Source organism: Salmo trutta, chromosome 3 (assembly GCF_901001165.1).
Source record: "Salmo trutta chromosome 3, fSalTru1.1, whole genome shotgun sequence".
NCBI classification, from domain to species: domain Eukaryota; kingdom Metazoa; phylum Chordata; class Actinopteri; order Salmoniformes; family Salmonidae; genus Salmo; species Salmo trutta.
This window is the reverse complement of record NC_042959.1, coordinates 44,988,223-45,012,055: the sequence shown is the minus strand read 5'-3', so window position 1 is coordinate 45,012,055 and position 23,833 is coordinate 44,988,223. Positions and strand designations below refer to the sequence as shown.

The 23,833-nt window shown below is 41.5% G+C and overlaps 2 protein-coding genes across 2 annotated transcripts in view; one reads left to right on the top strand and one right to left on the bottom strand.

The window, feature by feature from the left end:
* Positions 1-13,111, bottom strand: part of LOC115176005 (eukaryotic translation initiation factor 3 subunit E) — a 46,938-nt gene extending 33,827 nt beyond the window's left edge. The window contains exons 1-3 of the mRNA XM_029735723.1: positions 12,985-13,111; positions 10,295-10,412; positions 9,882-9,999 (exon numbers count right to left, since the gene is read on the bottom strand). Coding sequence (XP_029591583.1) covers positions 9,882-9,999; positions 10,295-10,412; positions 12,985-13,074 — 326 coding nt within the window. The 5' untranslated portion in view covers positions 13,075-13,111. The remainder of the gene's footprint in view (positions 1-9,881; positions 10,000-10,294; positions 10,413-12,984) is intronic.
* A 9,089-nt stretch (positions 13,112-22,200) lies between these two features.
* LOC115175998 (ER membrane protein complex subunit 2) overlaps positions 22,201-23,833 on the top strand; it is a 60,752-nt gene continuing 59,119 nt past the window's right edge. Inside the window, exon 1 of the mRNA XM_029735709.1 lies at positions 22,201-22,278. Coding sequence (XP_029591569.1) covers positions 22,239-22,278 — 40 coding nt within the window. The 5' untranslated portion in view covers positions 22,201-22,238. The remainder of the gene's footprint in view (positions 22,279-23,833) is intronic.

The following is a 23,833-nucleotide window of genomic DNA, read 5'->3' as shown; positions in this document are numbered from 1 at the left end:
ACTGAGCAGGCCAGTCAAGTTCTTCCACACCGAACTAGACAAACAATTTCTGTATGGACCTCGCTTTTACCACAGGCGCATCGTCATGCTGAAACAAGAAAGGGCCTTCTCCAAACTTGGAAGCACAGAATCTTCTAGAATGTCAGGATGCTGTAGCATTAAGGTCTCCCTTCGCTGAAACTAAGGGGCCTAGGCCGAACCATGTAAAACAGCCCCAGACCATTATTCCTCCACCAAACTTTAGTTGGCACTACGCAGTCGGGCAGGCAGCGTTCTCCTGGCATCCACCAAACCCAGATTTGTCCATCAAACTGCTTAATGGTGAAGTGCGATTCATCACTCCAGAGAACGCATTTCCACTGCTCCTGAGTCCAATGGCGGCGAACTTTACACCACTCCAGTCGACGCTTGGCATTGCTCTTGGTGATCTTAGGCTTGTGTGCGGCTCCTCGGCCATGGAAACCCCTCACGAACAGTTCTTGTGCCGACTTCGAGGCAGTTCGGAACTCGGTAATGAGTGTTGCAACCGGGGACCGTCAATTTTTACGCACTACATGCTTCAGCACTTGGCAGTCCTGTCCTGTGAGCCCTACCACTTCGTGGCTGAGCAGTTGTTGCTCCTAGACATTTCCACTTCACAATAACAGCACTTAGTTGACCAGGGCAGCTGTAGCAGGGCAGAAATGTAACTGACTGAAAGGTGTCATCCTATGATGGTGCCACGTTGAAAGTCACGGAGCTCTTCAGTAAGGCCATTCTACTGCCAATGTTTGTCTATGGAGATTACATGGCTGTGCGTTCGATTTTATACACCTGTCAGTAAAGGGTGGGGCTGAAATAGCCGAACCCAGTAATTTGAAGGGGTGCCGAGATAGATATATGTATACAACCCCCCCCCCCAACAGAAAGTACTCAGACCCCTTGACACATTTTGTTTCATTACAGCCTTATTCTTAAATACCCCATAATAACGAAGCGAAAAAAGGTTGACTTATTTGCAAAAGTAATTAAAAGAAATAGCTTATTTACATAAGTATTCAGACCCTTTGCTAGGAGACTCGTAATTGAGCTCTGGTGCATCCTGTTTCCATTGATCATCCTTGAGATGTTCCTACAACTTGGAGTCTACCTGTGGTATATTCAATTGATTGGCATGATTTGGAAAGGCACACACCTGTCTATATAAATGTCCCACAGTTGACAGTGCACGTCAGAGCAAAAACCAAGCCACGAGGTCGAAGGAAATGTCCGTAGAGCACCGAGACAGGATTGTGTCGAGGCACAAATCCGGGGAAGTGTAACAAAAAATGTCTGCAACACTGAAGATTCACAAGAACAGTGTCCTCCATTAGGGATGCACCGATGACATTTTTTGGCCGATACCAATATCCAGTATTTTCCTTGCCCAAAAACAATATTTAACATTTTTTGCAGCCTTGTACACATTCTAGTACAGTTAAATAGTTAACACACAGTTGCCTAAGGCACTGCATTTCAGTGCAAGTGGTGTCACTACAGTCCCTGGTTCGAATCCAGCAAGTATCACATCCGGCCGTGATTGGGAGTCCCATAGGGCGGCGCACAATTGGACCAGCGTCGTCTGGGTTTGGCCATCATTGTAAATAACAATATGTTCTTAACCGACTTGCCTAGTTAAATGTTACACACAAAAAAGTTATTTTGTTGGCATTTACATGTCCCCATTACCGGTAAAACAATCAAAACCCATTTCTTTCACTGACTGTGCTGTTTCATTGTTCATTTGTTCAGTCGTTTCATTCTCTGCCAGGATTTCATCATACATGTCAAACAGTGAAGTTTCAGCTCTGTCTGTGGACTCTTCCTCGGTGCGCACTGTCACCATGTCAGTTTCCATCTTGCCCAGCTGTGTATGTAACAATTCACGTAAACCCTTTGCCTGCATCGAAGTAGTGGTCCTTGTACCTAGCATTGAGCATGGTGGCGACAGTAAAGAGGCTCAGAGAATGTAACCGAATCGCTTGTTCAGCCTCGAGTACTTTTCCAAGTTAAATGCAGACAGACTGTGGGGTAATGTTGAGCAGGCATATCAATGCCATGACAGGGTATCACGTCGGCAACAGACGCAGTTGATTAGCTTATTTCGAGTCAGTTGTACAAGTTGCGCTTGGAGCGTGTTCATGGTTCAAACAAGTTCTCAAATGCCATTGAAAATGGCAGCAGCAGGATGAGAACCAGCACATTCTTGAGCATGCAATATGACTTTACTCAGTATGAAATCTCATCAACCCACTGTGCTGTCAGACTCGGCATGCTCACGGGTCTGACATCACCGGTCCAAATTTAAGTCGTGAAGCTAATAGCAGTGACACCCATTGCAAGTAGTTTCAACAATACTGTGCAACTCCGGTAGGGCAACAGCTGAAAAATAGCGCCAACTTCGTAATGTGCACCGGTGCTCGACCAGTTGGCGAAAGCCATAATCCACAACAGAACGGTTGAAGGTCAAGGGCAAAGAATTCCATTATCTTGGCATTAATGGATTTCGCCTTTGAGTTGTCCTACTGAATTTTTTTTGAACTTTCAAATGACTGCTCGACCTGAACTTTAGTTGTTGGAAGTGTGCGCTTAGTATTTTTCAGCTTTTGTTCTGTGTAGCTCTGTATTTTGTGTAGCGTCATTACATCCACCCGTAGGTAGATATATTTATATAGGTACGCACATCAGCGTTGACATCAGTTTTGCACGTCGGCGTTAAACTAGACATCGGGCCGATGTTGCCATTTTTGGCTAATATCGTCCGATTCCAATATGCTCACCGATATATGCATCCCTAGCCTCCATCATTCTTAAAAATTATAGAAGTTTGGAAGCCCCAAGACTATTCCGAGAGCTGGCTGCCCAGTCAAACTGAGAAATCTAGGTAAAAGAGTCTTGGTCAGGGAAGTGACCAAGAACCCGATGGTCATTCTGACAGAACTCCAGCGTTCCTCTGTGCAGATAGGAGAACCTTCCAGAAGGACAACCATCTATGCAGAACTCAAGCCTTCATGGTAGCGTGGCCAGGTGGAAGGCACTCCTCGGTAAAAGGCACACGAAAGCCCACGTGGAGTTGGCCAAAAGGCACCTACAGACTTTCAAATCATGAGAACCAAGTTTCTCTGGTCTGATGAAACCAAGATTGAATTCTTTGGCCTGAATGCCAACCGTCACGTCTGGAGGAAACCTGGCACCATCCCTACGGTGAAGCATGGTGGTGGCAGCATCATCATGCTGTGGGGATGTTTTTCACAGTCAAGGAATGGGAGACTAGTCAGGATCGAGGGAAAGATGAACAGAGAAAAGTACAGAGAGATCCTTGATGAAAACCTGCTCCAGACCACTCAGGAACTCAGACTGGGGCGAAGGTACACCTTACAACGACCCTAAGCACACAGCCAAGACAACGCAAGAGTGACCTGAAAAATAGCTGTGGGGCGAAGCTCCCCACCCAACCTGACAGAGCTTGCGAGGATCTGCAGGAAAGGGGAGAAACTCCAAATACAGTTGTGCCAAGCTTGTAGCTTCATATCCAAGAAGACTTCAGGCTATAACCGCTGCCAACGGTGATTCAACAAAGTACTGGGTAAAGGTCTGAATACTTATGTAAATGTAATATCAGATTTTGCTTGGTCATTATGGGGTAGTGTGTGGATTGATGAGGGGGGGAAACACTTCATTTTAGAACAAGGCTGTAAAGTAATAAAATGAGGAAAAAGTAAAGTGGTCTTAATACTTTCCGAATGCACTGTATAGTGTATGTTTTACTGCAGTGTTTCCCAATCCTCCAGTAGCCCCAACAGCACACATTTTTGTTGTAGCCTCAGAAACTCACCTGATTCAACTTGTCAACTAATCCAAGCAGTTGAAATCAGGTGCGTTTGTCCAGGGCTACAATAAACGTGTGTGCTGTTGGGGGTACTGGAGGGAAACACTTTTACCGGAATTGCTGGTGCTTGCGGTTGAATAGCGTGTAATGCTAAATAATTGCCTCAAATCAAAATCAGTCCAATTCTGAATTTGTGATAAATCTGATGTGATTTTGGCAGGGAATATAGCTTGTCTACATACTTTTTACTTAGATCTTTCATTTTTAATGACTGTTATTTCAGTAATCAGGAGCTTGAGTGCGTGGCATGCACACGTTTAGAGAGTCAGAATGGAATTGAGTGAGAGACGATAATGAAGGGAGAAGTTGAGAATTCTGTGATTACTACAGATCAAATCCCTCAGTTAAATTTCTTGATGTGAGATGCTAAATTAACTTCTTATGGCTTGAGGGCGCTATTTTCATGTCCGGATGAAAAGTGTGCCTAAAGTATACTGCCTGCTACTCAGGCCCAGAAGCTAGGATATGCATATAATTGGAAGATTTAGATAACACTAAAGTTTCTTTCTAAAACTGTTAAAATTATGTCTGAGAACTGAAATGGCAGGCAAAACCCCAAGGACAAACCATCCCCCCCAAAAAAACAAATTCATCCTACCACTGATTTCAATGGATGGCACTTTTATAATATGGTGAAATCGTGCCCGATTGCAGTTAGGGCTTCCACTAGATGTCAAGTCTTTAGACAGAGTTTCAGGCTCATTTTTGTATTATTTAAATTTGCCAGAAATTGTAGTTTTTCTAGGTGGCTCCCATTTTGGCTGTAGTGTTTCCAAGCACGTGACAGATCGAGTTTTGGTATTTTTCGCCAGTAAAGACAATAGCGATTCTCAGTCTTAAATGTTATCGTTTATTTGCGTATTAGGGTACATAAGGATTGACTATAAATGTTGATTTACTTGTTTGGATAAGTTTATTGGTAACGTTTGGGATTCATTTTGTATGCATTTTGAAGGAGGGAAACAGTGGATTATTGACTGAAGCGCGCCAGCTAAACTGAGTTATGGATATAAAGGACATTATCGAACAAAATGACCATTTGTAGTGTAACGGGCCTTTGAGTGACAACAGAAGATCTTCAAAGGTAAGGCATTTTTTATATTGACATTTCTGACTTTTGTGTCGCAACTCCCTGGTTGAAAATGATTTGTTATGCATGTGTACTGGGCGCTGTCCTCAGATATTCGCATGGTTTGCTTTCGCCGTAAAGCCTTTTTGAAATCTGACACCTTGGCTGGATTAACAACAAGTTAAGCTTTATTTTGATGTATTGCACTTGTGATTTCATGAAAGTGTAATATTTATAGTAATTTAATTTGAATTTGGAGCTCTGCAATTTCACCGGAAATTGTCGAAATGGGACGGTAGCGTCCCACTAATCCGCAAGAAATAATTAACAAACATTTAACATCTTCTGGCTTCCACACAGCCTACAAGCCACTGATGCAGACCTTTGGAACATCTACAATTTAACAAGCCTAATAAATCCATGTAATATACCTAACCCCTTCACAAAGCCATTATGTTAAAGAGGTCTAAAAAAACATGAATAAAATGTCTTTCAGAAGAACAGAAAAGCATACTCTGATTTGTCCTTATGTTAGGTACTGATCTGGCTATGCTATATGGCTGTGGGCTACAGTAGTTCATTTATCAGGCAAGATTTGCTTAGAATTCCATGGCATTATTTTATGAGGAATACAATAGAAAATATATTTTCTCCAAACGATTTGAGGGAGTGCACACATCTACTGTTCTGTTATGAGCGGTTAACAAAGAAACAGCTAATCCTATATGCTTAAGAGTTATTTATGTAACTTTAGTTATGATACAAAGGTTGGGCTATGTACATGTTTGGCTCGTTAATACATCCTCTGGCTGTATGATGCAACTAATTATGATTTGGAAAAAGTTGCATAAAAAGGTGAGCTCTGCCTCTTGTGTAGGCACGACACACTTCAGTCTCTCATTCACAATTTGACAAGCACTTAATGCCTCGAATTTCCCGGCGGCAACCCGTGTAGTCGTAATGTCCCCCCCCAAAAATGCCATGCCTTTTGGCGCCATTGTGGACTCGGGGTGAATATGATAATTATAATCCCCTTCTCCCTGCTTGCGCCAAAGAACCTCCCACGGCTCTCTGTCACTGATTGGGTCTTTCTCACAGGCTACAAGTGAAAACAGACACATCGGGGACAGAACTGAACGCGTCCTTATCCAATTCCAAGGCGCATATTGAAGTTATTGGATGAACTGTCCACATTTACTTTGTCAGCCAACAAGAGGATTAGGCCTAACAAACAGCAAAAGCACTAGCCGATGTCAATCTACTATCCCCATGGTACAAAAGTTGACCCATTCTATGCAAGAAATAAATAAATATTTCAAACAGTCTGGGACAGTTGTGGGATGCGATAGAGCCAAAATTAATACAACCACTAGCATCCCCCAAAAAACGTATATTCAAACACAAGGAGGCTGACACAACAGATCAGAATGTTCAGCTTAAAATGCTAATAAAACTATTAGGCTATTTTTTCACATTATAAAGCACAGCAATGCACACACGGCAGTAGGCGATGAGCGCCAATGTTCCATTAACACCATTACAAAAATGACCTCAAATGCAATTATGCATGTAATGCTTTAACCTGTTGGGGATAGGGGGCAGTATTTGCACAGTCGGATAAAAAAACGTACCCGATTTAATCTGGTTACTACTCCTGCCCAGTAACTAGAATATGCATACATTTGTTTGATTTGGATAGAAAACACCCTAAAGTTTCTAAAACTGTTTGAATGGTGTCTGAGTATAACAGAACTCATTTGGCAGGCCAAAACCTGAGAAGATTCCAAACAGGAAGCGCTCTCTCTCTCACCATTTCATGGCCTTCTTGATCATCTCTAACCAAAACAGGGGATCTCTGGCATGACGTGACATTTTCTAACGCTCCCATAGGCTCTCAGAAGGCGCCAGAAAGATGAATGGTGGCTTTGCAGGCCCTGGCTGAAAAACATTAGCGCATTTTGATAGTGGTCGATCAGAGGACAATGAGACTGGAGGTGCACGAGCCGACACCATGTTTACTTTCTCTGTCTTTGAACGAAAACAACAACTCCCGGTCGGAATATTATCGCTTTTTTACGAGAAAAATAGCATAAAAATTGATTTTAAACAGCGGTTGACATGCTTCGAAGTACGGTAATGGAATATTTCAATTTTTTTTGTCACGATACGCGTCGTGCGCGTCACCCTTCGGATAGTGTCTTGAACGCACGAACAAAACGCCGCTATTTGGATATAACTATGGATTATTTGGGACCAAACCAACATTTGTTATTGAAGTAGAAGTCCTGGGAGTGCATTCTGACGAAGAACAGCAAAGGTAATCAAACTTTTCTAATAGTAAATCGGAGTTTGGTGAGTACCACACTTGGTGGGTGTCAAAATAGCTAGCCTGTGACCGGGCTATCTACTCCGAATATTGCAAAATGTGCTTTCACCGAAAAGCTATTTTAAAAATCGGACATAGCGAGTGCATAAAGGAGTTCTGTATCTATAATTCTTAAAATAATTGTTAGGCTTTTTGTGAACGTTTATCGTGAGTAATTTAGTAAATTCACCGGAAGTGTTCGGTGGGAATGCTAGTCACATGCTAATGTAAAAAGCTGTTTTTTGATATAAATATGAACTTGATTGAACAAAACATGCATGTATTGTATAACATAATGTCCTAGGATTGTCATCTGATGAAGATCAAAGGTTAGTGCTGCATTTAGCTGTGGTTTTGGTTTATGTGACATATGCTAGCTTGAAAAATGAGTGTCTGATTATTTCTGGCTGGGTACTCTGCTGACATAATCTAATGTTTTGCTTTCGTTGTAAAGCCTTTTTGAAATCGGACAGTGTGGTTAGATTAACGAGAGTCGTGTCTTTAAAATGGTGTAAAATAGTCATATGTTTGAGAAATTGAAGTAATAGCATTTCTCAGGTATTTGAATATCGCGCCACGGGATTACACTGGCTGTTGAGTAGGTGGGACGAGGTTAATTAGAAAAAAGGTGCATTTATGGTCAAAATGATCTTCCCCAAACTTCCAACTCACACACCGGATATGTATGCTAGTTAGGCTCTACACCCGTTGTAAAGCGGATTAATGTGCCTAATTTTAAGAAGTTATTTGGCCACGTTAGTTGTGATACAAACCTCCTTAAAAACATGAGGTGTTCGACTGATTTGAAGTCCAACAAAAAAGTTTGCATTGTTTCTGTCTTACCCTGGGCATCATTCACAAGCGAAAATATATAATTCACAAGTGATAGGCTAATATTTTCACCCATCATACTATTCTTGATTTAATCTTGTCTATACACATAAATGACTTGCCTAGCTATAGAAAGCTGATGGGATCCTTCTTTTGTTAGAAAAGCCATCACTGTTTTCTCACAACTGCATAGCCTATAGAAATGGGGCGCAACATGAGCCCTCATGAAGTGTTTGATTAGATTTGCATTGATGTCAGAGTGATTAGAGGGGCAATAGAGTGCTGAGTACCAGGCAATTAGCAAGTTTGGTAGGCTACTAATGACCATCAGCAGCATCAGAGCTTGGAGAAGCTTAATTACTGTGACTAAGCGGTCTCATGGAATTTGACTGCCTTCATGACTCATGACCGCCGGTGTGGTGGTAATATGGTCACCGTAACAGCCCTAGTCTTCACCAAGACCTAGGTGACCCAGGTTATCACATCCACAACTGCCTTGCAAGCCACAGTCCCCACAGGAACAACGGCAAGAAACCCCACATATCCAAACGTAAAGATCTACATTGAAAACCCTTTCAAAAAGAGACACAGCATTGCATTACTACCAACAACTTCGGGACAAAAAAGAGCAAAGAAGCAATGGAAGTTGACAAACTCAAGATCCATAGAATTGTTTAATTTCCTTAACCTATCAACATGGATCAGAAACAAGGCAATTATCCAGAAAGTGAATGACAGAATTTGGCTAGGCCTAAACTATATTGGATTTGCTTCCTGGAGATATTAAGTTGAGGGCAGGCCTCCTATTAAGCATGTTGGCAAACAGTGCACCTAAGACAGTCTCTCTCCTACACTAACCATTATCTCTACATCACAGTTTTATCCCAAAGATAGGACTAGGGGATCTAAATATTGAACCCCTCTGCAATTTCCAGTCAGGGCCAGGGATGATCCGCTAAATAAATCTAAAATCATATCAAAAACACACTACCTCATCCAGGGTAACTCTAGCAGATATATGCGCGGTACGCTAAAATGGGTGTGGCTTGCCCTTTTGGTGTTGTTAAAAGTTTTTGGGTGACCCGGGACAAGTCTTGTATTGTTTTGTTTCAAAAGGAATCTGAATAGAAAACAGCCGTAGCTGCACTACAAAAAGTTTGAAGTTACATACACAAGGCTTCAAACTCCCATTACAATGGTCAGTATAAGATGCCTGCTTTGATAAACAAACATGTCTCAAAGTCAAACCTTTAAAGAATTCAAGATTGGCCAGTGGATGAAAAGTGTCCTTTGACGAACTGAACCCACTACTGCAAAGAAGCTATGTAAAGAATGAGGACTTTAGTTTAACCAAGCTATTTTAATCACGGCAAAGTCAGCGCCATCCTTAACATTCACTGCAGCATCGTGTATCGGTCTGCGTTTGCTGAGTTCGTAAGATGTAACCCTAAAGCCACTCTAGGGAAATGGATCCAAAATGTTGGCATATCAATTTTTTGGATTACCATCATCTCAATTTAACACCACTTGAACTTCCTTCATTAAGCCTGCAAAGTCAGAATCTTACACCAGACAGCAAGACCACTACTCTGGGACATCATGAATTGCAAAAAAAATTGTGTTGTCAATGATGGACCATCTATAAAATGCAAACAACAACTCCTAAACCATCCATCGGTTAAATGGTGGGACAGAAGGTTCTAACTCACCTGGTTGACTGCATCTGTTTCGTGGTCTCTGGATCCTCAAACATCTTCACAATGGGCTCCGTCTCACCCTGCAGCTGCTTCAGCTGAGCCACCACTGTGATCCTCTTCTCCTTTAGGGCTTCACATGGACAGAGAGAAACCATTAGAGGCTTTGACCAAGGCAATACCCAGGAGAATACCATTGCATGCAACATTAAAGATTTACGTCTGTTTATACTAGTTTTTGGAACAGTGAAGATTGTATTAAGCATGACTAAAACGTGAGGGGGATGGTGTGCAATCAGTTTCATCGCCATCTTGTGATTTACTGATGAAACAGTGTAAACACTGAACCATGCATAATACTTATCACTGTACAGGTTTCTTTAAGAAAACTGTTAGGAGGTAGACTACGCAGTGTGCAGTCTACTTACTGGCGGGGATCTCCTTCTCAGGGAAGAGGTTTTTGTGAACATCCATGGCGAAGTCCACCATGTTGGTCTCGCTGAGGAGATCCAATTTTCCATGAAGCAGTTCCTTCTCATTGTAGATCTGAAAGTAGAAAGTTAAAAAGGGGAAAATGGGGTTATTTTGGAATATACAGTTTCAAATTCTTAACTTTGCCTACCCAGTTTAAGAGAACTGCTGACAATGACAGAGTTCAGGTACTAAGCTGACTAACAAAGTCAGAAAATGTGTTTAGCTATAATGGATGTCTGGTTGTTAAAAAGGCACCCACCAGAGGGGAACGCCACCCTCATTTTGATGCAATTCCTGCCCTAGAGGGTACAGCTAATCCCTTAGCTCTTGGAGTCCCAGGAAAAGCTAGACAACAATAGCTTGTTATAGACAATTTGAGCATTTCATTTACTACTAGTGATTCCTGCTTGCTCTTGCTTGCTGAATGTAGAATAGGAGAGTTTGAAAGGGGAGAGAAAGTGAGTGATGGCCTGCTGATGTACCTTTCTGGAACTTAATTTGGCAGGTGAATACCATTGCTATGTCTCGGTGTCCAGTATGAAGGAAGCATGCTAACAGATACCCATAGACTGCCAGTTATTGCACTAACGCTAGTTTGAAATTGCACTAGCAACTTCATTCAAACTGCACAGACACCTAAAAATGATATCCATGAGTTCATCTGACTCTGTGGAAGTAGAATCAGGCCTAGGCTGTAAGCAGTCATTTTGTCATTAAGCATTCAAAACAGTATGTTTGAGTGGTTATTCAAATTATCCTAAATCACCGCAGTTCACAGCCCTAGACAATTGTGCATTCTCTTGATCATAATAATACATTCCACTGAGTTGTTGTAGCCTAAGTAGAATAATTGTATTTTCTAAAAACGTAGGCCTAATTAATAGTGGAGCTTTTAGTGTCCGGGACTGCAGAGAGTAGCCTGCAGAGTGTAGATCTGCCATTTCCTAGTCGATTAACTTGTTTCTTGCACTTTGACAGGTAAATATTTATAAACTACTATTTAGCTAATGAACGGCCTAATATTTAGCTTCTTACTTCAGCAACACATCTCTAGCCTCTCTTCCAGCGGTTTCCGTCTGCAATAGGCTATTCAAGCCTCTTCGCTATTCTGCTTCACATGAAATCTCAGGAAAAGCCATAGGATATTTATTTTTTGAATTGTTTATACTAAGCCTAACAGCCTTTCCCTTGAGTGAAGGAGGCTTGCCCTTGCTAAATGTAAAATAGTCCTAGGCCAAATGAACTGTCGCATAGGTCAGCTATTCTGCTTCACATGAAATCTCAGGAAAAGCCATAGGATATTTATTTTTTGAATTGTTTATACTAAGCCTAACAGCCTTTCCCTTGAGTGAAGGAGGCTTGCCCTTGCTAAATGTAAAATAGTCCTAGGCCAAATGAACTGTCGCATAGGTCAGACATGAGCACAGCAAAAAAGAGCCAAACAAATTGACAGTCATTCGAAAAATGGAATTCACTTGCAAACCACGCTTGAGTGGCTAAACTTTTATTTTTTTCATTACTAAATTTAAATATGAGTTTCTATATAACATGTACATTGAAGTATTATGTGCAGTTGTTACTATGAACACACCCTGAAGCACTGAAAGGTCTTGTGTTAACACCTTACTAATAGGACTATAGGGTGTTGTAGGATGCATTGATTGATTGGCAGGTGTCCTGCAGAATGATAAATGATCCGCTGGTAGGCTGGACACATTACATTTTTAACAATGCTTTTTTCCCCTGATAACTAGTTTATTGCATCTGCTGTGGAGCCCAGTTTCATAATATTACCTTATGTCCCAGCTGCTTGCCATAGTTTTGAAGTAATCACAAAAAAAAACAGGCCTTATTTTTGGCCATTTTTCACCCTGCCAGCTCTTATTAGTTCTATTGAGCACCAACTCGCCTTCCGAAAGTTCTATTCCCAGCCTATTGTTCTACGTCACAATGCCTGCTTTGCCATTTGAAATTCTGTTATTGCCTTGTGGTGACGTTACTTTAAGGCATATCTAGTGTTTATAGTAAACTAGTCAACCTTTCTAGGTAACGTTACTAGCTAACTAACAATAACAGTTAACGCGTTAGCTAGTTGAAAAGGACACTAGTTAAATACATTCTCGAGACGAGGATCTAGCTAGCATCTAGGAGTCATGTAACCAAGAACTGCATATATATCAATGTTAAAAAGTAAAAGATATACATGTAGCAAATGTTTGTTCACTAGACTAGCCAGATAACTAGTTTAATTTAAGACGCAGCAGCCGACAGTAACCGGTTAACGTTTGGTAGCTAACTACTGTTAGCCTAGGTTTTAAAATAAAGTTAGCTAACGTTAGCTAGTTTACTTAGCGTGCTGCAGTTAACGCTATGCCATATGTTAATATAAATCAAACTGACACCAAACATAGCGTTTACTAGATCACATATATAACTAGCTAACAGAAGGAGCATATGCTAGTTAGCAAGCTAGCTCGCTCGCTCGCTCAACTGTCTGTGCTGTTGGACCTGAAACAGCGCGAGGCCCCAATTCATGGGCGACTCTTTCACGCACGTGGCATTTACATTATTTACATGGATTATTTACAAACTTCTACCGAAAATCTAGATTGTATGTACAACCTAACATACCACACGCATTTACCTCTTTGACAGAAAGGAATTCCAGCAAAGGAAAGACGAGATGTCTGTCCAAAAAATGGGCAATTTTGGTGGTGAGGTCGTACTCCGCCATTTTCACTGCAAGAGAGGAGGAAGTAGAGAACGTGTTACGTAAATGACCAATCAGCGTCACTTTCAGCATCAGTGCCTGCACGGATTGGCCATATTGATAAAAGTTATACTATTTTAATGAGCATAACGACGATTATGACCATGTCAAATTATACTGTACATTATCTGACCCGGCGGTTCCAACAAAGCGAATTGGAAGCACATTGTAGCGTTCAAGATTCATATTCAAGATGTTGTTTTTTTCTTAGACAGTTTTGTAGACAAGATAAAACAAATGAGTGGATTGAGTAGCCTTCAACTAAGAAAACAAATGTCCAACACTGATAAAGTACCTTGCGGGTCAGTGCAAACACTGTCTCACAATTTTCAAGTCCTAATTTACTTTATTTATTTTTAATTGTTCCTGATAATGGCATGTGCATGAAGGCATTTTCTTCTAATTTAACCTTGCAATTAGAGCATTATTAAGTTATCCCTTTGGCAACCAATTTGGTAATATTGTTTAACTTGTGTTGTGAGTGTACAACTCCTTCTCTTGTGTTTCGCAGGGCTGTCTCATGAAGATATTTTATAATGTGGTGTGCACTACGTGCACGCTCAAATGGAAATGTGTATTCAGCTTTTCTCCTGCATAGGCCCACTTGAAAGAAAGCATGACTATGTAGTAAACCTTTCAAGACTACCATAATTTCACTGTAGTGTTGATACAATGAAATGTTTCATTTATGAAGAGGGAGTTCTTTGCCAAGTGAACTTGTTGAAATCGAAAACATTGGGCCTCCCCAGAACCCACCAATATTTCTCAAACAGAGAAGTATCTAATAGAGTTCACCAAGCTCAAAGACTGTGACTCTTCACAAGGAAATAAAGCACATGGGTTTAAATAAACATAGACATGATTAAATAATAAAAATAATAAGGCTAATTTAACATTTTAGTTTTCTGCCTGCCTAAAAAGTTATTAGTTGTCTTGACTAGCCTTCAAAAGCAAACCAAATTGGATTTGATTTGAAAAGCAAACCCTTTTTTCCTCACTTCAGCAGATGCCTCATAAAGATGCCCATGTGTTGGCCACACCTAGCAGTGAAGAGCCAATATCAGATACTAAAGGGCACATCTCTAATAGGTTCCACTACTACCTTGTTTGCTTGACAACCACATGGCACTGTCCTATAGCCCCAAACAATTGCCCCCTTGTTACTAGGAAGCTCTCTCGCTCTCTCTCTCTCTGCCCTCCAGGACTGCAGGTAGAAATTAGTCATAAACAGACACCACTCACCATGGCTGATGCTGTTTCACCGAGGCTTCAGACACAGCCAGCCCTGGCTTAAAGTCAGTACTCTATAAAACTCGAAGAAGAAGAGGGAAAAAAAAGTTCAGTAAAACACCAGCACTGCTCCTTTGTGTCCTCTGCCCAAGAGTTTTGAGTAAGGCTTTTTTGAGTGAAGGATCTTTCAGATCTTTTAATTGTATTGTTAATGTTATTATTTTTGCGCTAATTTCACAAATGTCCCTGTAATTTGATCTCTAGATGCTCGCTAGTTTGTTATTTTGTTAATTTCTTTCAACATTTTATGTTGAGCTCTCACAATCATCAGTAACTGACACACTGATCATTTTGCATTATTTTGGCCAATGGTAAACTATGTTTACCCAGCCAGTTCTGAGGTGGATAAAATATTTGCCAAAGAATAGATCCATCTTTCAAAAAGACAAACATGCCTCCATTTGGCAGCCACGCGCCTCCATTTGGCTCACGTACTTGTAGGCCTAGCAGTGGCTTCACTCTGAAAATTGTTTTTTGTTGTTGTATCATATAGCCTAACCTCTTTTAACATTTGGATCACCACTGACTGAACAGCGTTCCTTTTGTGAAAATGGCACCAAATTATGTTTGCTTACTGCTTTGACAAATTCTGCCTATTCACTTATTTGCCAGTTTTACTTCTTGGGAGTCCGTCCATGAAAATACCTGTGAAATGATTATTCATGGTTATTATGAATAAATTACCATCTATTACTAAGTGGCTTGGTTTTACTCAGAAGAAGTGCACTGTTTAGTCTTTTATATTTTTTTGTTAAGATTTGTCTTCCTCAGTTTTTTTAATCCAAGTTAAAGTGTAAATATTATGACAACCAACCCTGATACGATTGGTGCTTCTCTTCCAACTTTGACAGCAGATTTTATATTTGACCTATTTTGTTAACATACCCAACAAAACACACCATGGTACAGAAATATACAAATGAATCTGGAGAAGGCAAAACCTAACATTTGCAAACAACAGCCAATAAATATGTTTCAACCATAGGTTAAATACCACAAGCTAAATTATAATTGACAAAGAAACTTGTGTTTGAAAGAGTGATTCAAACACTAAATTGTTTTGTTTTCTCTTATTTCAACCAGCCACTGTTTTAAATGAAGGTGCCCTGGGGAGTATATTGGAAAAATCAAAGCAAGGGAATTCTCTCTCCTCTTAAGATGGCATCAGTTTTCTGTTGAAAGGAATTTTTTAAATTTCAGAAGCTATTTACATTTCCCCGTAGTGGAACACTAAGGGGATACTGTGCTGGATTTGAATTATGTGGCACGCAAATTTCATTTGATAAAAGTCATCACACAAACTACACAATTTACCCCAAATAAACATCTATCAGGTTTCAGAGTCACACTAAAAGCTGTGATCACCTTCCCTTGCTGGATCCTTTCAGCGGGTTATTTCCCTACTCTGAAAAGCAGAATTAGGCCTATGTGTTTTACAGTGAATCATACCCAATTGTGGCTTGGTGGAAGTTTTAGGAAACTGTGAGAGCTAAGGTGATTAACACATCGAGGTTCCAACTAGAGGGAAACACTTACACAGCAAATAGGGGACCTGTTAGTCATTTGAGGTTACTGAACCGAAGCCTTTCTTGGACCTGAACACTGCTCTGAGGTCTATAGACTTCAGGGCAGACCACATTTTGAATGTTGTTTTTTTATAGGGCTACTGTACTTTACTAATGCGCTGAGTGAGCTCATAGCTCACAGCCCATGCTCATGCGTGCACAGTTGACATACAAAGATATATGCCCTCACTGGCGGGCTGCCTGCGACAAAGGTTTAAAGTGCTGTACAGACCAAAACTAAGGTGGTCTTGCCTATCATATTGGAATCTTCTTGAATGTTGTGTTTGCTCACTGTGTATGGAAATGGGTGGTAACATGACTGCGGAAGGCAGAGCTATTTTCAATAGTAGCCCTAGTAGTACTGGATGTTGCACCTTTTTTTACTACTTCTTCTGTCTGGAAACTTTGATGCACATTCCTCAGAATGTACTTGTGAATGCAGAATGCACGCCTACGCACTCTGCCCCTTTTTGACACTGAGAGGTGTTGGCATACATAAACGTGCACACACAATTATTTACCCCTAATTTATTAGATTTTGTTCTCTCATTAGATGGGTTCCAGTCTGGACCGACCAGAACTGGAGGGCCTAGTCCAAGTTCTTGACAGACTAGAATAGAAACTGGAACCTTGGTGCCAGACTCTGGAGACCGCACCAGGAGGTTGGGGTCAACCCAAAGCAGACCTTTCCAGCTAGAGGGCCTGACACCACACTCTCTGTCTGTGTATTGCAAGGCCCCGCTGCATGCTACTCAGTTTAGCTTGTAGCTGTGGGGAGTTATTGTTGAAGCACAAAGTTGAACCTCCTCCTCCCCCATTGTTCTGCATCACACTCAATCTCTGTGGGAGAGGCAGGGTGGTCTCCAAATTAGCGATGGCGGCTGGGCTATATTTCTGACTGTACCTTAGTCTAGTTGACCACTGCCAAGGAGCTTCTCGGTCAACCAAACTATGTAGGAAAGGCAAAAACACATAACTAAAGAGGAGATCCCAGCAAGACACCGAAATATCACACATCCATGCTAATGAAGAAAGTGATCCAGAGTGGAGCCTTGTAAAACACTACACCAATAACTGGCGTAAATACACAGACCCACTTGCTCATTTCTGTTTCCTTGAATTAAAATGAAAAGGTTGTGAACGCTATAGGCGGAGGCCTTTGGAGACTGTGTGGGTTTGTGGCCACACATGATCCATCTGTCAGTATATCCCAGTCCAATAAAAGGATGCTGTCAGAAACAACAACATATTTCTGCATGCAGAAAAATGATCCATCTCTTGATGTGTGTGTCTTTCAGAGGAAAAATACTTTTCAGCTTTTCCTAACTGGATCAACTTAAAGGGCCGATAGTGATAAGCCAGGGATTCCATGAAAAACCTCAGCTCTGTAGTTCTCTGAATGCCTCCTCAGTCAACGATTCCAAGATAGGGATAAAGGCAGACAGTGCCAAAGACACCCACCACCAGCCTCTCTTCTCTCTATTATCTGTCAAAAAAAAAATCTAAACGATCAGAAGACAAATGCCTCTGTGCTGGATGTTGCAAAGCCAAGCATCTCCTCTCAATCTGAATGCCAGTATCTCATATGAATTTCAATTATTCTTTTAGATATGCATCACCTCGCGCGCAGTCCGTGTCAGGTTATAAATCAGCAGCCCACACTCCTAATCCAGAGCCCAATGCTGACATCAGCAGAGTCCAATTCGATGGCAGTGGGATCGGGGTTATCGACCGAGCCAGGGGGCCAGAAAACAATACAAACTCACAGGCAAGGCACCCAGTTGCACCAAGCATGGCAGAACATCTGCACAGCACATGTCCACTTTTTACACCAAGAGTAACATGTAAATACTTTTCTAACCCCAAAGAATCCTCACATGGCCACGTGTCATATTATGTCTTAGGAAACATAGAGGAGAAGTTGTGTGTGTGTGTGTGTGTGTGTGTGTGTGTTGTAAGGATGTATGTTTATGTGATGCTGAAATCCTGTAGTTAGTACATTTCAGTAATATTATACACTAAAAAAAGAGAGAGAATATTTTACCCCCTCGGCCCCAACCCTACAGTACCTCACCAAACCCTGTTCCCATGCTCACTCCTCATGATATGCATAGCTTGATTTCCCCTTTAGAATTATCTCTGAAAACATGACATTACAGGGAATGCAGTTATCTCCAAATGTGTGGTCATGGACATTCTTACTGGAAAAGAAATGTGAAATCCAATAACTCCATGATCATGCCATTTAGCAATGGCTTCCGCCAAAGAAGGGATGGGATTCATTTATACTTCTTCATCTGGATTCAGAATTTCTGGAATGATTGCCGTTACATATATTTATGTAAGTTAGTTGAAGGCTCAGAAGAAAACCAGTCTCAAAACAATTGGAGGAAAGTAGTTATGAGAGTGAACAAGAGCCATAACTTCTCTGAATGGTAAACCTCAACTCGGACCCCCGGGAGGATGTGGAAGTGATCCATGTTTCAATCTGTAACAATAGCTTTGGGCTGAAGGTCAAACCGCTACTGCTCAGGATACAGTTACTGAGAAGTATCCTCTTTAAGGATACTCCCAATTTAGGCTCTACTCAGAGTAAACTTTTTTTCCTAATCTTAATCAGTTCCAGTATAAAGTTATATGAGGAAATCAACATCCAAACATGAATGAGGCTTTCTACAGCAGATGACAGATTGGTCACTGTATGGGGTATCATATGTGCGTGAGAAGTCAACATTCAAAGTCTGAATCTGGATCCTTTCGTTAAGAATACAGTCATTGATAAAGAAGAAATAATGTTCCATATTGCAGCATAATATCAAGCACCTTTTTTTTATTGCTAACAAAGGTTGGCATTGAAAGATGAAACATTTCTCTCACACTATTGTTGAATTAAAATGGACAAGTTAACTCCACTAGACTGCTCAACTACTAGGATAAAGTCAAGGAAATCTGAATTCACCTTCAAGCCTCATACTTAATAAGGGATTTAGTTGATTTTGTACCTCTAAAATTTACCCATATCTTGATGGGACATTTCATACCTGCCTAAATTGCAGTGGGTTACTTGTGGGTGAACACGCCTGGACACACATGGGGAATGAGTCTTTTGAGAGTCTTCTCTTGCCTGGTGATGTTAAACTTGTTTAAAATGAATTTAATGAGAAAGAACGGTGACATTAAATTCAATCCAGCAACACATAATGTACTGCATGTGGTAATACACTACTCTACTATGAGCAATCACACTACTACACTAGGTGTCAGGGGAGCCATACATCCTGAGCTTCTAACTGTGTGAGTAATGTCAATTACTTGTGCGGGGGCTGACATTGAGCTGAATATTGTTCTTGGCATTGAAACCTAGGGAGAGGGAGTGAGAGATTGAGGTAGCTAAATTGTGATGGGTCACAGTTTTCCCGCTCTGGGCCTCTCACGCAGGCTAAGGGTGAGGTCAAAGGGTGCTACGGAGAGGAGATCATCAGAGGCAACCTGTGCTGAAGTCATCTGTAGAGAGTGATTCTCAGTGAGCTGAAAGCAACTTGGCCAGACAGGGGTTGTAGTCAGCTTTCAAAGCAGACACAGCACAGCTGGCTCCATAGGGTTAAGCCCAAACATTGTTGCTAATTGCGTCTGTCTTCATTTCCCGCAACCGTACGACACCGGTGAAAAATAAAGAAAAGGCTGGAAACTAACAGGAACCATTTCAAAACCGCAGAGCACCTAAACGCCACATCAATTTTCAGGCCGTAACTGTTCATTTTAGTGATTGCCAACTCTGATTGCTTCTGTCAGAAATCAAAATATAATGCCTGTGCAGTGTTTCTACTGTAAGCTTGTCTTTTTGAAGACAAGGAAAGGCGAATGAAAGGAAAAAAAATATATACAGTGGACAAAACATTATGAACATGTTCTATCCATGACATGGACTGACCAGGTGAATCCAGGTGAAGGCTACGATCCCTTATTGATGTCACTTGTTAAATCCACTTCAATCAGTGTAGACGAAGGGGAGGAGACAGATTTAAGAAGGGTTTTTAAGCCTTGATACAATTGAGACTTGGATTGTGTATGTGTGCCATTCAGAGGGTGAATGGGAATGGTAGTAGGTGCCAGGCACACCGGTTTGTGTCAAGAACTGCAACGCTGCTGGGTTTTTCATGCTCAACAGTTTCCCGTGTGTATCACGAATGGTCCACCACCAAAGGACATCCAGCCAACTTGACACAACTGTGCGAAGCATTGGAGTCATGCCCCCATGAATTGAGGCTGTTCTGAGGGCAAAAGTGGGGGGTGGGGTGCAACTCAATATCAGGAAGTTGTTATTAATGTTTTGTACACTCGGTGTATTGCCTGTCCCATGTGCCGTATGTGGGGCTCTCGGAGCATGAAAACCTACGTAAGCAGCAGTCAAGGAGCACAATTTGGGTTTTCAGAACGGTTGCTATTGATCTCTCCTCATTGTGACATTCTAGCTGAGTGACCCTCTCCAAGGTAAACAGCAGCCATATATTGAGATTTAATCATTTTTCTTTCACTGCCTCCAGATACCCCTACATCTCATGCTGCCAACGTTAAACCTGTGCACAGTACAGAGGGCCTTTACCATCATGGCCTCATCCTCTGAGTCAGGCCCCACCGTCTTTTCTGGTCGTTGGTGCGGGTCGGGAAGAGAGCAGGGCCCTGGCCTTTAACAGCACCCTGGCAGAGAAGAGAAGGCCCTTTACCCCGAAGGACAGTGTTTGCTTGTTTTAATGTGGTCGCCTCAGTATTTTGGTTTCCAGCGGAAACCCGACCATATATCAACTGACTGCCATGTGCAGACTTGAAAATTACAAGTCCACGGATCGTTTGAGCTGAACGTAAGTTCAACCGCACATAATGTTATTTTTTTGTATCCCTGACAGAGATGATGACATTTTATAGTCCTCTTGTACACTTGTACTTGCCCAATAACGACCATGCTCTGCCTTTATACAATGACAGTGTCCTGTAACAAAACATAGTCCTGTTGAGCTCAGACAATAGAACATTAACAAAGTATCTACATTGCAGTGAGAGGTATTGGGGATGACATCAGGATTCTGAAATGTTTCTGTAAGTGAGTTTGTGTTGAGTCCACCTCAACAAGTGCGTAATGTGGTAGAGGGGTGTGGCGTGTAACTTACAAAGTCATAGACATGGGATCGACAGACAGAGGCCCCTTGAGAGGAAAATCAAGACAAGAAAGGGACAACACAGCATCTCAAATGTGCTTTCAACACACAAGTCTTCCACTCCTGACATTCTGCTTAACCTACCTCAGAAGAAAATGAATTACACAACTAGGCATGCAGCATCTCTGACCCCTTTCCAGTCCTCCCTGGTAACAACCACAAATCTAACCAGGCCTCATGAAAGCTAGGTGTACCATGAATATAAATTTAGCGTGAGCAGCATCGCAGAGCTCGGAGACCTAAACCTCTGGAGAGGGCTAGCGTTACGGTTCAGGCCCTGTTTTCTGGTCAGTTGAAACAAGGTAATTTTAGGCCCAGTTACATAAATAATAACTGGAGGCAGTGTGTTAATCAGCGCTGTCAGATTTAATACCTGGGTATGATGGGGGAAAGGGTGAGAGCAAGTGCATGCATTGCTTTTGTTTACATCTAGTCCTACATCCAGCACTGTCATAACTCTTATGCTAACCAGTCTGTTATGATCCTCTCCGCAGGGACTAAAGTGAGATTTTGGAAGTGTTGAAATTGTGGTCTGCTCTGAGTGTCAATTGTTAAATTAAATAGACCGGGACCCGATGTATCTATGCATCAGATAGTAGGATTCAATTACTCCAATGATTGAACAGTTGCCTCAAAGGAAACATCCATGATAGCCTTGCCTGCTTAATTACACACAGCCTTTTGAAGACGGCATGTGAGCAAGACATGCATAAAGTAACATTTTGTCCTTCTCTCTTACCATTCCCCTTAATCATAAATGATGTGACTTTCATGAATCTTCTCATTTCAATAAAAACTGACAGTTTACACCCCATCACTCAATCACATTACACTCATGTTAATAGCAGAAAAAACAATAGAAGCAGCAGAAATATTAAAGTCCATAGAAATGAATAAAATACATTGAACATGTCTCAAAAATATGTTTGACTATTCTCGAGCTTGTACGTAGATTGAATGATCATTTGTTTTTACACTATTTAGAGCGTAAAGGCTCAGTGAGCATAAAGAAACAAGCCACACCCAGTTCAATGACGTTGAACCTGTGCTGCCAAGAAAGATGGCGTCGGTATCAGAAATGTACGATGTAACCTGGGAAGGTAAACACAGACGATTAAACGTTTTAATGTACTGTATGACTAAAAGTGTGCTGTTAAATCCTTGTATGATTCGACGTAGTGCATTTTAACTATCGTTCGGCGAATGTAGCTGCGTATGTCCATCTCATCAAGCCAACTCCGCTTGCTAACACGAGAGCCACTTGGCTAGCACATTATTTCTGCCTGTCTTTCTTATTTCTATTTTTCTCTAGCGACGTTAGCTAGCTAACGTTAAGCATTGATTAATCTGTTATTGTTGTAATTTTGTATCCCATTGTCGTAGCTAACAGTTCACAGCATGTGTGAGTTTGCAAGGATACACAGCAGGCTAAGCTAGCTAGCCAGCCTAGGTACCTAACGCCTGTCAGCTGATTATAACTAAGTTAGCTAGCTAGCTACCTGCTGTCATTGTTCTGCCTCATTAGATGGCTTGCTAAAATACACGGTCTTGCATTGGATATTACTAATTGGCAGGGAATACCTGTTTTGGTGATTCCTTGTCCATCAAAGTAAATCACAGCACGTTTTTGGAATCTTTCAACAGTTACCTGATTAGCTAAGTACAATGCCATTGGAAATTAATGTTGTAAATGTAATTTATTTACCTAAAACTGACATTTTAAAAGTATGATGTAGCTGCTTCCTGTTGACTAGACATATTGATAATTAGCACATTGCCAAAATACTGTTTTAAAGTGTCCAAATCAATATGCAGAAACAGTTTGCGATGCATTGCCTTTGTCAAGGGAAATGAATACTTTCCATGCGTTATTTGTAACTTATTTTGTACATAATGTTTCTGCCACTGTCTCTTATGACCGAAAAGAGCTTCTAGAAATCAGGACAGCGATTTACTCACCTTGTATTTAAATACTTTTTTATTTAACAAGTCGGACGAGAGGGTTTTACTCCTGACACCTGACAAGGCCCTCATCTACCTACCATAGTACATACCCCAACAAGAAGCCAAGGATTACAGGCAACATCTGTACTGAGCTAAAGGGTAGAGCTGCCGCTTTCAAGGAGCGGAACTCTAACCCGGAAGCTTATAAGAAATCCCGCTATGCCCTCCGCCGAACCAGCAAACAGGCGAAGCGTCAATACAGGACTAAGATCGACTCGTACTACACCGGCCCCAATGCTCGTCAGATGTGGCAGGGCTTGCAAGCTATTACAGACTACAAAGGGAAGCACAGCCGCGAGCTGCCCAGTGACACGAGCCTACCGGACGAGTTAAATGACTTCTATGCTCGCTTCGAGGCAAGTAACACTGAAACATGCATGAGAGCATCAACTGTTCCGGATGACTGTGTGATCACACTCTCCACAGCCGATGTGAGTAAGACCATTAAACGGGTCAACATTCACAAGGCGGCAGGACCAGACAGATTACCAGGACGTGTACTCCGAGCATGCGCAGACCAACTGGAAAGTGTCTTCACTGACATTTTCAACCTCTCCCTGTCAGTCTGTAATACCAACATGTTTCAAGCAGACCACCATAGTCCCTGTGCCCAAGAACACTAAGGTAACCTGCCTAAATGACTACCGCCTC